This window comes from Asparagus officinalis, chromosome 9, assembly GCF_001876935.1.
Source record: "Asparagus officinalis chromosome 9, Aspof.V1, whole genome shotgun sequence".
NCBI classification, from domain to species: Eukaryota; Viridiplantae; Streptophyta; class Magnoliopsida; order Asparagales; family Asparagaceae; genus Asparagus; species Asparagus officinalis.
This window is the reverse complement of record NC_033802.1, coordinates 1,443,094-1,457,694: the sequence shown is the minus strand read 5'-3', so window position 1 is coordinate 1,457,694 and position 14,601 is coordinate 1,443,094. Positions and strand designations below refer to the sequence as shown.

Below are 14,601 nucleotides of genomic sequence, written 5' to 3'. Positions count from 1 at the left end.
CCACCCTTAACCACCCTCTCCACCCTTACCCCCCCCCCCCACCAACCCCCCAGCCTCGCATAATGAGCACGGCGACTCGGAGCTTCCGCCACTGGCGCCCTCACCTCGCCGACCAAGCAGAAGAAAAAGAATAACCCGCCCAAATCCCTCGTGATCCCCGCCACCACTCCACCTCGACCCTCATCTTCCTCCCCTCACGTCTCCGTCAACTAACGGCGGCGTAACCAGCTCTCCCCGACTCATCACCCCGTGCCCCACCCCTCAACCCGGCGCCGCAACTCCCCGTCGGCCGCGCCGTCGAGATCCGGATCCGGAATCGCCTCGTGAAGCAAGCGGCCTACGCTTACCTCCAGCCGACCGCCCTCGACGACCGGAGGCCTCCAGACGCCGGCGGTGCAGGTGGCTCGATCCGGAGAGCTCTGGAAGCTTGTTTCGGGTTTTCGGGCGGTTTCTGCGCGCGAATTCGGATCCGAAAGAGGAGGTGACGTAACGGTGACGGCGTTGGAATCGCGACGGAGGGTACGTTTTTTTTCTAGCCTTTTCCCGGGTTTGTCGTCTGTTGGCGTTTCGCTTTTCATCGGTTTTTGTTCTTTTTTTTAGCGCGTGTAAATAAACAGACGGTAGATAGAGACAAAAGGAGAAATAATGGAACTTAATTCTGAACCTAAAAAAAAAAATGAATTTTTTTTTTTCAGCGTGATTTATTTCTTAAGCCACACGGTTCCAAAATCACTTCCAAATATAACACCTAAGCTCATTTATTTGAATCCAGAACTATGTTAGTCTTTGCTATACTTATAACAAATGTCAAAACTATTTTTCCACTGCAAGAAACAAAAAGTGAGAGTACTTTTTTTGGGGATTTACTTAAAAATTGATGAGCCGTCAAGAACCGCACAGATTTGTTTCTTGCGGTAAAGGCTAATCTGGTATTTACAGTCCAATTACCACTACTCCGCGGGTATTGCCAGGAAAAGGTTAAAACCACGTAGGAAAAAAATTTGCTGACGGCTAGGTTACAATTTCTAACTGATATCTAGAAATTTATGTACAACGGGGAATTTGAGAATTTGAATTGAGGGTGGACGTTTTTTTTTTTTTTTTACGTTTTCCTGCGGAATCGAGGTAGATTAATGCGGGAGTTGCGAAGGGCTTGCTCGACTTCAGGGTTGAGGTGTAGCTCGTCTGCGGTGACTTCCGTGAAGTCCCGATATACGCTTCCCGACGATGATGATTCCGAAGTGGAGGAGGACGGGTGGTTTGCCGATCGTCTGATCGTTATCGGATGCGGCGGTGCTGATGGTTCCGGCTGCCCCGGTGGCTGCAGTGCAAAAGATAAGCTGTTATTTGGATTGAATGAAGCTAATGTGAAATTAACTTTATGGGCTATCTTTGCAAATAGAGAGATTTGGAGGGTATTTTTGCGAAGTGTTTTTTTTTTTAATTCCAAGGTTCCAATCACCATTTACTTTTAATTCTCCTGCCCAAATTCCATTTGATTTTCTGCCAAATTTGCATTACATTTTGGTCCATCTTGCCTAGCTGGTAGAGATCCAAATAACTAAAATGTTTCAAGCCTGTAGAAAGGGGTTACCACGTGCCAAATTTGTTTTACATTTTCTGCCAAATTTCATTTTAGAATATATAGGGGTAAACTTTGGATTTATGGGGAAAAAAATCATAGTAAAACTTTGGAAATGGATGAGTTTAAAAATTAATGAGGTAAAACTTGGGGCTCATATACATAAAAGAAACACACTTTGGGAATGGCTGGGTTTCAAGATAAACGGAAGGAAACATTGAACTTCTAGGGAAGAAAACAAACAATTATTTTTGGTTGGAAATGGATGAGTTTAAAAATTAATGAGGTAAAACTTTGGGCTCATATACATAAAAGAAATACACTGTGGAAATGGGTGGGTTTCAAGATAAATGGAAGGAAACATCGAACTTCTAGGGAAGAAAACAAACAATTATTTTTGGTAGGGGACTGTACTGAAGGTATGAATAGCGAAATGAAGGAATGAATAGTGAAACTACAGTAATAACACCCGATAGATTTAGTTTAACATTACAGTAATAACGCCCGATAGTGAAAACTTTTACATAATCATCGAAGAATTTTGGTCCATTCTGATATTCTTAAATTTAGTTCCTCTAATCATTACATCAAAACTCTGAAATTATGGTGATGATCAAGAATTATAGCTTTAAATTAATTCTAACATGCCCGCAGGTTGAGCGTCATTTTTCATGGGTCGAAACCTAGACTCACGCAGTGGGGTCAATGTTTAAAAAATCCGCTTTTAATTCGTGACCGGTAGGATTTAAACATGTGTTGCTCTTCCTCTAACAATTAAATTAACACTCCAAAGTTATAGTGAGAATCGATGATTATAGATTTAAACATGTGTTGCTCTTCCTCTAACAATTACACTAAAACTCCGAAGTTATGGTGAGAATCGATGATTATAGATTTATATTAATTCTAAGAAAGATAACATCAAAAACTTTAAAATGACGCCTAACATCAAACTGTCAGATAACCACCGTTTAACACAATGTTTTTGGTATTCAGTTCTAAAAGTTTTTGGTGTATCTTATTTGAATAGTTATGTGAAATTTACCAAATTTTTTTCGACATGTGGAAACTTGAAATTATGCTGGTTTAAATGTACCAGAGTAGAGTAGATGATGAATAACGTCAAAGGTACAAGATCTTAACATCGTATATGAAAGTAACTAGATGTTTACAATTAGCAAAACTTATAAGCACATATGTGGAACTCAAGTGATTCACAATGGCTGTTTAAAAACTTACAGTCAACATCATCAGCTATTCAAGTAACTGGAGTAATCAGCAAGTAATCAAAAGTAGGAAACTGGTAATTTTCCGTTTGAAAACAATCTAAAGCATTCAAATCTTAGAAACATATTACTCTAAAAACATATCACTCTCTCATTTCTGAACTACATTCTTAATTTGTAATGGTGATCCCTTACCTTTCACTATCAGGTTTTCAATCAGAGTTTCCATCTTTCATAATATAGAAGACCAATGAGAAATAGTTCGATTGGAAATTAACATCTTAACAAAAATGCATTCAAATTCACTCCAGTATGGATAGGTAGTAGGAGAATACATTTCTTTACTTAAAAATCATTTAGTATTTAGTGAACAATTATGATGTCTTAAATAAAAAATGATAATGAATGGAATTCATGAGAGCTATGAAATGAAGCATGACCATTTAACATATAACCTAAAATAGACATCAAAGTTGGAAGATATAAGCATGAACCTAAGTCTGTATCATATTCCAGATTTTGAACAGGTCATAGTCACGTGTCTGTTGAATAGCAAGTTCCTAATATGTTTCCTAATTTATTTTGGTAACAGGTCATTTGGATTCCTAATATGTTTTGGTAACAAGTTATTAGGATTCCTAATCTGTTTTGATTTTGATTTTAGAATTCCTAGTATGCTTTTGGTTTTAAGATTTCTATATATATAGGAACACGTTTTAGGTTTGGGGAGCAGCGAAGGGGATATTTGGAGCACAGAAAAGAGGTATTTTCTGAGTTACCTCTTTTCTGAGCTATTGATTAGGGTTTTGTTTGGAAAGAATTAAAGCTTTGTTGGTGAGATTAATTGGTGAGTTTGTTTGATTTTGTAATCTCAGTTTGTACTCTTCTTCTCTATTAGTGAAAACCACATCCCCTTTTTGCTCCGTGGACGTAGGCAACTTGCCGAACCACGTTAAAATTAGTTGTTTGAGTTTGTGCCGTTATTTTGTATTGTTTGGCCTTCTCTAGGCGTTTGTTTGATTTGGTCTCTCGAAGCACATCGGTTTGGTTTGGCTTCCGCCGCGCACAACAAGTGGTATCAGAGCCCAACAGTGTCATATTCCAAGTTGACATGCTATGTTCTATCTCTCACCAGTTCAAAATTGGCGCACCTCATACAACATATAAAACCAAACAAGCACCTAGCTAACTGTCATAATTATGGTAGCTAGTTCTTCCAATACTAAATTCAAGGGTTAGTTTGAATATTTATAATATCATGGTGTTTATATTGTATTTTAATGGTTCAATTATGGTTTGTATAATGTTAGGTAATCTCGCTAGTATTGGGTTGTAACTAGAAAGCAGCCGTCAAAATTTAGACAATTGGCAGTCTTAGCTTATAAGCAATCAAAAACATTCAAATTTCAGAAACTTCGCTCTCCAATTTCTCAATTACATTCTTCACTTGCCATGGTGGCTGCATCAGTCTTCACAATTAGGTTATCTACATCCAATTTCTATTTTCCAAAGCGTATAAATCCAACTGGGAATTAACATGGTCACATGGTAACGGTATCCCAAAGTCTTTGTCATACCCCAAAAATTGAACAAGTCACATAGTAACGGGTCATATTGTAAGTTGATATATTATACCTTGCACCTATCACCAATTAATTCAACTCTGGTCAAACTTTTACATAATATTCAATCCCACACGCATTGAGGTATCAGGTTCAACGTTAGTTGTTAGATTCAAACTTCTAGTACTAAAATCAAGGTTCCATTTGAATTTAACACCTGCTTATTATGATGCGCAATAATTGTTCAATTATGGTTATTATAATGTTTGATTGTGAGGTCATCTGACGACACCAAGAACCAAGAAAACCAACAAACTAAACCAAAAAAATTGTGAGAAATTGGAACATACCTGTAGAGTCGAGGATGATGACCCAGCTGGCTGCGAAACAACCATATGAAGAAGCTCTAGAAACATAGATTTACCCTGATCTGTGAAATTCTTGATGTAGAACATCAAAAGGTCTGCCGATTTAGCTCTAAATCTCTTCAATTTCTCTTCAATGTCCGGTTCGTGCTGCACAACTAATGGCCTCAGGAACGCCGCGTAGACCCAACTCGTTCCCTGATCAAATAATTCAAATTTTCAAGAGATATTCTTGGGTACATTGCAGCTAACCCCTTGTCTATATTAGCACTTAGCACCCCGGATTGCCAATTTTAGAAGGATAAAATCGCAGAATTGAGGGGTTCCAAGTGACATTGTAAGAGCTAAGGGGGTGTTAAGTGCAACTAAATATATGTACGAGGGGGCTTTTATTAATTTGTTCACCTTCGTCTTTGGATGCCATAGGTAAATGAAGAATGCAAGCTTGGTCTCGGCGTACAATGGTAACCTAAGAAAAATTAGAAATAAACAAAATAATTAAGCATCAAAATTTTATATTCTCTTTATCAATCCAAAGAAAATCAATAAATACTGCGATTACCATGAGACGAATATATCAAAGATCCTCTCGAACACCGTCAAGATGGCAACAATCACCCTAAAAAAATATTCAAAAAATAAAAAAAAACCACTAAAATTTATAACTAAAATTATCTGAACAGGATCAAGATCTAGTAGAATTTTACCAGTATTGGCACCAGAAATGGAGCTGCCCTACATTAATCTGGGTCATCTCCATCGCTTTGAAACACTCAAACGCAGGATAAGCGTATCCAAGCATCAACCTGAACAAAATCCCCCCCAAAAATCAAACAAAATTTTAAAATTCGAGATCAAAACCAAGAAAATCGAGATCAAGAACTCACACGAGAACTCTCGTCACGAATTCGTTCAACATTCTTAGCTCGAGATCCGAGATCAAGCAGATCGCGAACTCCGATTACAGAGAATCTCGCTAAATTTCGGGGGAGGACGAAAAAAACTCTCCTCTTTTTCTTTTTCTTTATTTTTTCGCCTTTGATTTCTGTGGTTTTATGTGCGGAGATTGGGAATCGCGTCAAGAGAGAGAAGCGGTTGCTTTGCTTGCCTTGGACGATTCCCGCCTTTAATTAATAGAAATTTGGATAATTGAAGGGTTAATAAAGTTCTAAGGATCTCTTGGAATCAATATGTATCATGGTTAATTACTGTACTAACCTTGTTTATTGATGGGGGCGGTGATGAAAGTGAGGGCGTTTTTGTAATTGAGGGTTGTTCTGCTAGGAAGTGGATATAATGAGTAAAGGTTTTATAGCCGGACCATGTAAAAAGCGGGCATTATTCGTCCCAATATTGCAAATCTTATGGGGTAAATTTCACAAAACCCCCCTTGAACTTTAGGATCATTTGCACAGAAACCTCTGAACTTTGGAAGTCAGATAAATCTGCCTGAAGTTTGAGAGTAAAACCCATGAACTTTCAAGAAGTTCCATGTGAACTTTTTGGCAAATTCTATTTTAGGATTCGTTGAGGAAAAAAGAATAAAGGAAAATGGGAAACGAATTTTGTGAAACTCACCAAGTTTTTTGGCAAATTCTATTCTAGGATTTGTCGAGGTTGTATGTTTTATTTGAGGGTGTGTTTGGTAATCAATGCAATTTTCTTATTGTGATTTTGTAGAAAAACACCATGCCAATGTGTATTTTTTTTCAAAAGTGTTTTGAAAACACCATTTATAGTTGTTGGTCAAACTAGTTTGACCATTTATATAACGGCGGCGACGGGCGGGCAGCGACGAGCGACGGGTGGAACTACGACCAATCAGTGGCTGGACGAGCAGAAGCGGGTGGCCACCGACGTGCGGGTGGCGGCGGCCGGCAGGTGGCTAGCTGACGAGCCGACAGCGGCGGCGGCGGGCGTCGAGAGACGGCGACGGAGTGGCGGTGGGCGCAGCGGACGTTAGTGGCGGGCGTGCGGTCGACGAACCGGCGACAGCGCGACGGTGGGTAGCAGCGGACGTCAGTGGCGACGGCTGGCGGCGCACGACGACGGGCCGGCGTCAGTCGGCGACGACTTAGGTGAAAAAAAACATGATCTCAAAACACATTTTTGGTGTTTTTGTTATATTTCTAGCTCAAATCACTTATTTTTCACCTAGATAATAACTTCTTAGAATCACCTCTCTGAAATTTGCGAGTAGACGGAACTCACAAAATCATGACAACAGAGTAAACTTGAATGCATGTGCAAATTAGGTGTTACTAAAAGGCCCCTATTGGATAGTATGACACCATCCAACATATGATAGTAATGCATACGGTAATATTTCTTACCTATATATTTTATCAGTCTAAAGTTTGATAACTATAATTTTTCATCTCATGTTGTGTCATACTAGTTCGTATATTTATGATAGCCATCATTCTTTGTTAGTTTCGCTACTCATCAAAAAAAAAGAAAGAAATTAAAGATGTGATAAATTAACATTAGATCAGCAAAAGTTTTAATAGCTAATAAACTTGTTAAATTAACTAACTAGAGGGGCTATCAAATATTCTCTACCCACTTTTTTGAAGGACATTAAAGAATATCGTGCACTTACTGAGAGAACCAACCAAAGTTGCTTTTCGAACTAAGTTTATTTCATTTATTTGCGGATAGCACTTCTTTGATTTCAGTAGCTAATACTATAGATCTCAGTAAAATCTTGGGTTAATTTCGGAAAAGACCCTAAATTTATGTGTCTTTTGCTCTTAACCCTCTTGGACCTATCTCCACTCAAACCATCGTGAACTTCGTGATGTGTCACAATACCTCCTAAACTTTATGATTTCCTTAGAGGTCCCCATAACATTGTTGTTGGTATCTTAAAAAGGGTGTATTTGTCTTTTTACTGTCACCAACCATTTTAGAGCTGAGAAAATCTTAGGGTTCAGCCGTATTGTGGCATATCCCAAAGTGTAGTTTAGAGGGTCCGTTGAGAAAATCTTAGACGTCGTAGGGTGTCGTGCACACCCCAAAGTCCGAGGAGGTCAGGGGGTTAGGCGCAAAGCTCCGAAAAGCTCAGGGGGGTTTTGTGAAACTGAACCTACACATATCTACCGTCCTTATTTATAATGAAAAATAGAGGGAGTAATTGTTGAATATTTTAGGAGTTTGGACACAAGGAGACACTAATAAGCCACGTGAAATATTTGGTGAGGTAGGTTTAACGGGTCAAATTCTGGTAAAAAATGTTTCAGACAAAATCAACGCTTAACAGTTGATAACGTGAAAAGGTGAGGAGTGGTTGAGGATGGCGCTAGTCTAGCCTAGTCTAGTTAAGCAATCAATAGACATAGTTTGTTCTAGATTATGTGGCTTAATAAACAAATAATTTGAGAATGTGGGCCTAGCTGGATTAGTTAGTTGCTTTCTTTAGCATGCACCTGACAAAATGTGCATCCCACTACGAATAAAGTTTTGACTAGTATAATAATGATGATGCAACCCAAAGGGAAGCTTCTGATTGAGTCGCTTTAAAAAAATAATTAAAGGAAAAAAAACAAAATGGAGCAAATTTGTGAATAGACCTACTTTATGTTGGTGTTGGCGTTGACGAACCGCGAAACTTCTCAATATCACTTCAGGGTTTTGTTCTTAATGATAAAAGGATAAAAGATAATTACGTAAAGAATGGACACAATATTTTACGTGGAAAACCCAAACGGAAAAAACCACGGGTTGAGCTCGGAGGATACTTCACTATATGAAATCAACAAATGGGTACAAGGCATACACGACACACCCGACAACGCCGACTTCCACACAACCCTCACTCACGCTCTTTGTCTATTAACTCAACATTCGAGATCTCTACAACACAATATACTCTCATTCACTCTAACTCTCTATACTTTCAAGAGAACAAGTGGAAAACTTAGATTACCATTGGATTGCCTTTGATCTCCTCTCCACAATGAGAGCATGCCTTTTTATAGGCATTGATTAATCTTTTCATCTTTCAAAATGCTTGGGAATACACAAATCTGTCCAGATTCGGGTAGGTTACTTTAACTGACCATAACTCCATCCATACTGCTCTGATTTTTGTGATTCAAAGCTTGGAGTAAACTATGCATGTACCTCTACAACTTTCATATAGAGTTCCGAGCCAAATAATGACTACATCATGCCTTAAAAGACCATACAAAATTGTATCTGAATGCAGAAAATTGCAGCAATAAATTTAGTTGGATATTGAGCCAACTCCAACACCTAATCGATTGGATTGAGATAGGACATTGGTCATGTTAAAGTTACTAGAGGGTCTAGTTAGGCTACTCCCTCTAATCCAGTTTAGTTCTGAACTGGAGATTTTAAGCAAAACAAAATAATTAGACTAAAAATTGTTATGGCAAAATCAGTTGATGGGAGATTGGGAGGTTGATCAAAACAAAATAAGACTAAAATTACCAGTTTTAAGTTATGATCTTTTTTTTTTTGTCAAACTAGGTTTAGAACTCAAGCTAGTTTTCTTCCACTATAAAAAGTTCAAGCAGGGTCACCAAACAAGCCCTAAACTTTCAAACACGCACAATATGAATGCCTCGAACAATTTATATAAATATTGACTTTGAAGAGGCTTTACCATCGTAATATGATAGTAATGATACTATCATTTCTGCCAATTTTATGAAGAGGAATACTTAGGAGAACGATGACTTTAGAGATTGACTAGACTTTTACCTCTCGATATTACTTCTTAAACAGTAAATTAAGCAAGAGATCATTTTCATAGCGAAATTGTGTGTCAGAGATTACCTATGCTACTAATTAACAGTTATATATTTCGTGACAATTACATGTATATATATTCTTCCATGTGACTTCGCTCAGAATATTAGTATTAAGAAGTCCCTTAATCCTTTTCTCCTCGTATATAGTTTTTTCTTCAGCTAATCAATTTATTTTCACTCAATAACCAAAAATCAACCAAAAATCTTCTTGATGAAGAAGTTCGAAGCTAGTCACCTTTGACTTGATTTATGAAATGGGTTGCATTTTCCTAAGACCCGGTCATGTTCGAAGATTCATACCTTATTCTATTAACAATATTATTAGAGGTTCTAGATAAGAATAATATTAAAGGAAATTAAGAAAGATATGTGGCAATATTATTGATGATCACATCACATGATTAATAATTAATTAATCTATGCAGTATAAGTAACCTATATTGACTGTAACTGCGGACTGTAGTATGTTTCAAAGCTTGTTGATGAGAAGGATAATGATTTGTTCTCGAACAATTAGAATGTTCTCGTTGATTAATTGACAAACTTTATGGTGTAGAAGGGAAAGTCTCAGCAAAGATCCTATGTAGACTTTCTAAAAGAGCGTTGCTACAAGGACCCAAAATATGGGATCAAAGGAAGGAACAAGTGAGATGTTTCCTTCCTATTGCATAATGAGCTAGCATGGTCAGCTTATTATGTAATAGGAATGGAACACCTCATATGTCCCCTCTCTTGGTCCCAAATTTTGGGTCCTTAAAGCAATTTTCTTTCTAAAATTAAGGAAGAAATTTTCCGTCACCATTTTACCTACGTGTGAGGTGGCTTCTACATATTATGGCCTATGTGTCATTGCAATATTTTTTGCATAAAATAAGCTTCAATTGTTTGGATACCTGCAATTTTATCGTAGAAAATATATTCCCAACGCAAATTCAGTGCTTAGTTTAAAAACCTGTTGATTCAAAACCTACATGACTTTGTCATACAAGGAAAGTCAAGCGAGGAAAATGAGAGAGATTTTTTTTTCTAATGAGATATAGAAACTTTTGCTCCACGCTAAATTGCTTGCAAAAGTTTTTGTTGTATTTTCTATAAATAATAATTCTTTATCTTATCTAATTAAAATTGTTAGAATTAATATAAAACTATAATCCTCAAACCTCACCGTAACTTTTGAGTTTTGGTGTAATCGTTAGAGGGACTACTTGATTTAGGATGGTATCAGAGTAACCCAAATTTGAATCCGGCTGGCCATGAATTTAATACGAATTTAAAAAAAAATTGTTACCACTACGTGAATCACTATAATCCTCTATCATCATCATAACTTCGGAGTTTTGGTCTAATAGTTAGAGGGACTTATTTTAAAGGAAATGTTGCAAATCATCAATGAAATATAAATCCAACTGTAGTATTTACATCTGAACCTCTATTTCCACACAAAATAAACAAAGCTAAGGTGCTTGATCAGTGCTCCAACACAAACTAATGTGCGCGCACCAAAAAACAACACGTACGCGTGCTTGATGCGCCCATCATTCCTTCAACGTTTTGTCGCTTCGTTTGCACTCAACAGCAGCGAAAGCCAAACAACAAAGTAACAATCATCACCCCTTTTCCCCCTTTTTTTCTCACCAAAAAAAGGAAAAAAAATGAAAAAGAAAAGACAAAACTCTTTCAGTTTAACAATTCCGGTATTTATCATCTAAGAGTGCAGTTTTTGGATTTATATTCCCACAAATTCTGCTCGGTTTATGCACTCTTTTCTGCCCAAAAGTTTGCCCAAAAATAAAAGGGACCCCGAATAGGGGACCCCTGAGGGGACAGGTGAGGTGTCAGTCTCTGCGGGCTTGATGTACTGTTTATGAACAGTGCATCAATCATGAACAGTGCATCAAACCCCCAGGGACTGACACCTCACGTGTCCCCTCAGGGGTCCCCTATTTTGGGGTACCTGAGGAGTTTTCCAAAATAAAAATACAGCGTATAAAGCCTCTACAAAGTGTTCCATAAATGAGGAAAAGTTGTGCACCTCTTATGCGTCTTAAATTAGTGGTGCATATTAAGTGCTGCATATTTTAGTTTCATTCAATGAAAACTTTGTTCAATCAAAATATATGAACTATCAGAAGAAAATTTTCAATAACAAGCAAGAACTAACTTTGTGCGTTGTAACTCCAAAATCTACATTCGGCCCATTCTTCAGCTTTTAGTACGGATATGTTATTGGCATTAATGGGCCTTCTGTGCTCTCGGCCTGTTATTTCCACTTTATTCCGGGGTCCATCAACTAGGTGCGTTGTCCTCTCAATAGAGATATAAAACTTTTTGTAGTTCTCGATTGTAGAAATATTGGCGTTGTAATTTAATTGAGAAAACTTACGAAAAAAGTAGCCTAGGCCTCAATTACGGAAGGCCGAAAAGGCCCATAACTCCGACGCCTATTCAATACAGCCTGAGGGAAATACCATGGCCCAGGTGTAGACAAGAAACAGGCCCATAAACTACGATCATTGTCCAAAAGAGACATCGAGACTGATGGATATAAATATAAGGATTTAAAGCATACTCAAAGAGTTCAAAATTTTGCTTCCTTGGAGGATTTCGGTGGTGGAAATTGACTCTCTAAAGGTTGTCTTGTTGGTGGACTCTCCTCCTCCTTTTTCTTCCTTGGCTCCTATTATAGATGAAGTTCGCGCTGGTCTGATTATTACTGGCTGCTCTAAAGTTTTTTATGTAAGGCGCATTGGTAATGGTGTTGCTCGTTCCCTAGCTAAGTCGGTTGATTATTTGTCCTCTTGTTTTTGGTTTGTTTGTCCCTTTGTTTTTGAGACATGGTGTTGTTGAGAACTTGGCTGGTTAGGTTACCCTACCCGCATTTAAAAAAAATTCAAAATTTTCCTGAATTTCTCCATTCGTTTTTTTTGAAGAAAAAAAAATAGGACGCAAAGCCCTGTTCATGTATATATAAACCAAAAACTGAAAAGTATTTACAAACTGTACAAAAACTTGGAAGATGCAGAACCAAGGGGATATATAGGCTCTGTTTGGCAAAACTAGCTGAAAGCTGCGAGATTATAGCTGAAAGCTGTTAAGCTAGCTGAAAGCTGTGAAATTATAGCTGAAAGCTGTTAGCTGTGTAGCTAGCTGATTGACTAGAGCTGTTTGGCAAAAGTAGCTGTGCAACTAGCTTAAATTTGTTAAATGACTAAAAAAGACATGTAATATTATTGATATAAAATTAGAATTATTAGGGGCAAAAACGAAAGAAAAAAATTGGCAGCTCCTTCCCAAAGACAAACGCTACTTGAGGTAGCTTTCCAAAAGCTACTTGCAAAAGACACAATCTCCAAAATAATCTCCTCCTATTTTTGGTCACCAAACAGCTCTGCTAGCTTATTGACCAAGTCAATAAGACACAAGCTCTTAGATAAGACACTTTTTTTGGTTGTCAAACAGTGCCATAGGCTCTGTTTGGCAAAACTAGCTGAAAGCTGCGAGATTATATCTGAAAGCTGTCAAGCTAGCTGAAAGCTGTGAAATTATAGCTGAAAGTTGATAGCTGTGTAGCTAGCTGATTGACTAGAGCTGTTTGGCAAAAAAAGCAATACAACTAGCTTAAATTTGTTAAATGACTAAAAAGGTCATGCAATATTATTAATATAAAATTAAAATTACTAGGGGCAAAAACGGAAGAAAAAAATTGACAGCTCATTCCCAAAGACAAACGCTACTTGAGATAGCTTTCCAAAAGCTACTTGCAAAAGACACAATCTCCAAAATAATCTTCTCCTATTTTTGGTCACCAAACAGCTCTACTAGCTTATTGACCAAGTCAATAAGACACAAGCTCTTAGATAAGACACTTTTTTTGGTTGTCAAACAGTGCCATAGTCGGTTGGGAGCGGATCTTGTCGTCACCAACCAGACTACATCTACCCCACTTCCACCCGTGCAGTATGAGATGCCCTATAGGCCAAAAAAGAAAGAAAGACAACTAGCTAGAGAGGAGGGACAACATAATATAGTTACTACCAATACATGTTCTAAAAAAAGACTATCACGATATCATGACAGTTCAAGAAGATAGGTTGTCCCCCACTTCGTCAATGGCACTAAGATTCGCCGGCCTCGCAAAACCAAGCTCTATGGCAGCTTTGTGCATATGAGAGGCCTTTCTTCTACCGGAGGAACCTGGATTTCTCCATTCGTTTTGAAGCTCAGTGCCCTATATGGCTATATATTTGAGACACATTGCAATCTTCTGTCGTGTTCATTAAATTTGTCCAAGTGTACAATCTTCGATAAAACAAGATCAATGTGGTCATTGTCTAATTCATGATTCGGTATCTCACAAACGGGCAACATTAATTTGGGGCGCAGCGACTGAAAGTTCAATAGTCTCTGTCGACAGTAAAGTCTCAACAAAGATTTCAGGCTCCCAGTTGTTTCGAGTGTTTTCGTGTAAGATACAGGATCCAATTGATGTTACCTTTGAGATCTGATGCATAAAAATTGTGATTCCAAATCAGGAAAAGGATGGAAAACGCTTTTTCGCTTCTTTTTTATGCTGAGTGCTCCTTCTGTTAGGAAAAATCTACACGTGAGCAAACTATAATAACTCATCAACGGGGGAAAAAAATGGAGGGGGGCGAAAGTGAAACCCGCATGCGGACGATTCTGATAGGATTAGGGGGTGTTTGCGTTAAATCCTATAATTTTAGGATATGAATTTCACCATGAGATTTGAAATTCATAGGTTTTTTAACATGAGTTAGGGATTTCTAAAACGTTGTTTGTTTCATCAATATTATAGGATATGTAGTCCTATAGTTTGTATTTTGTTTGTTTAAAATTCAAATTATAGCATTACAAATTTTAGAATTTGGAATCTAGCCTAAATCCTCAAGAATGCTATAATATATTATTATTTTTATTATTTGAATATTCAATATCCCAAAATTTATTTTGAATCAAACAAAATATATGGAATCAATAAACTCAAAAATAAAGCCAATTTTTCATCATAGAATTTATAATCCACCCTATATCCCAAAAAAAAATTAAATCAAACACCCCCTTAATGAG

At 37.6% G+C, this 14,601-nt stretch overlaps 1 protein-coding gene across 2 annotated transcripts; it reads right to left on the bottom strand.

Moving 5' to 3' along the window:
• Window positions 963-6,005, bottom strand: LOC109824510 (putative HVA22-like protein g). 2 transcript variants are annotated; one of them, XM_020391127.1, is made up of 7 exons: window positions 5,954-6,005; window positions 5,623-5,859; window positions 5,443-5,541; window positions 5,298-5,354; window positions 5,141-5,204; window positions 4,721-4,933; window positions 963-1,321 (listed from the first exon to the last, which is right to left on the bottom strand). In XM_020391127.1, the coding sequence occupies exons 2-7, from the start codon at window positions 5,652-5,654 to the stop codon at window positions 1,103-1,105; spliced, it is 684 nt and encodes a 227-aa protein (XP_020246716.1). In that variant the 5' UTR covers window positions 5,655-5,859; window positions 5,954-6,005; the 3' UTR covers window positions 963-1,102. The 2 variants fall into 2 exon arrangements, with proteins under 2 accessions (XP_020246716.1, XP_020246717.1); XM_020391128.1 differs by lacking the exon at window positions 5,954-6,005 and having other exon boundaries at window positions 5,623-5,885.

Excerpts from the sequence above, each read along its gene's own strand:
- LOC109824510 (XM_020391127.1), bottom strand. The coding sequence starts at position 5,654 with ATGTTGAACGAATTCGTGACGAGAGTTCTCGT. Across the intron at positions 5,542-5,622 it reads TTCGTGACGAGAGTTCTCGT|GTTGATGCTTGGATACGCTT; the intron begins GTGAGTTCTTGA and ends GATTTTGTTCAG. Across the intron at positions 1,322-4,720 it reads CATCATCCTCGACTCTACAG|CCACCGGGGCAGCCGGAACC; the intron begins GTATGTTCCAAT and ends TTTGCACTGCAG.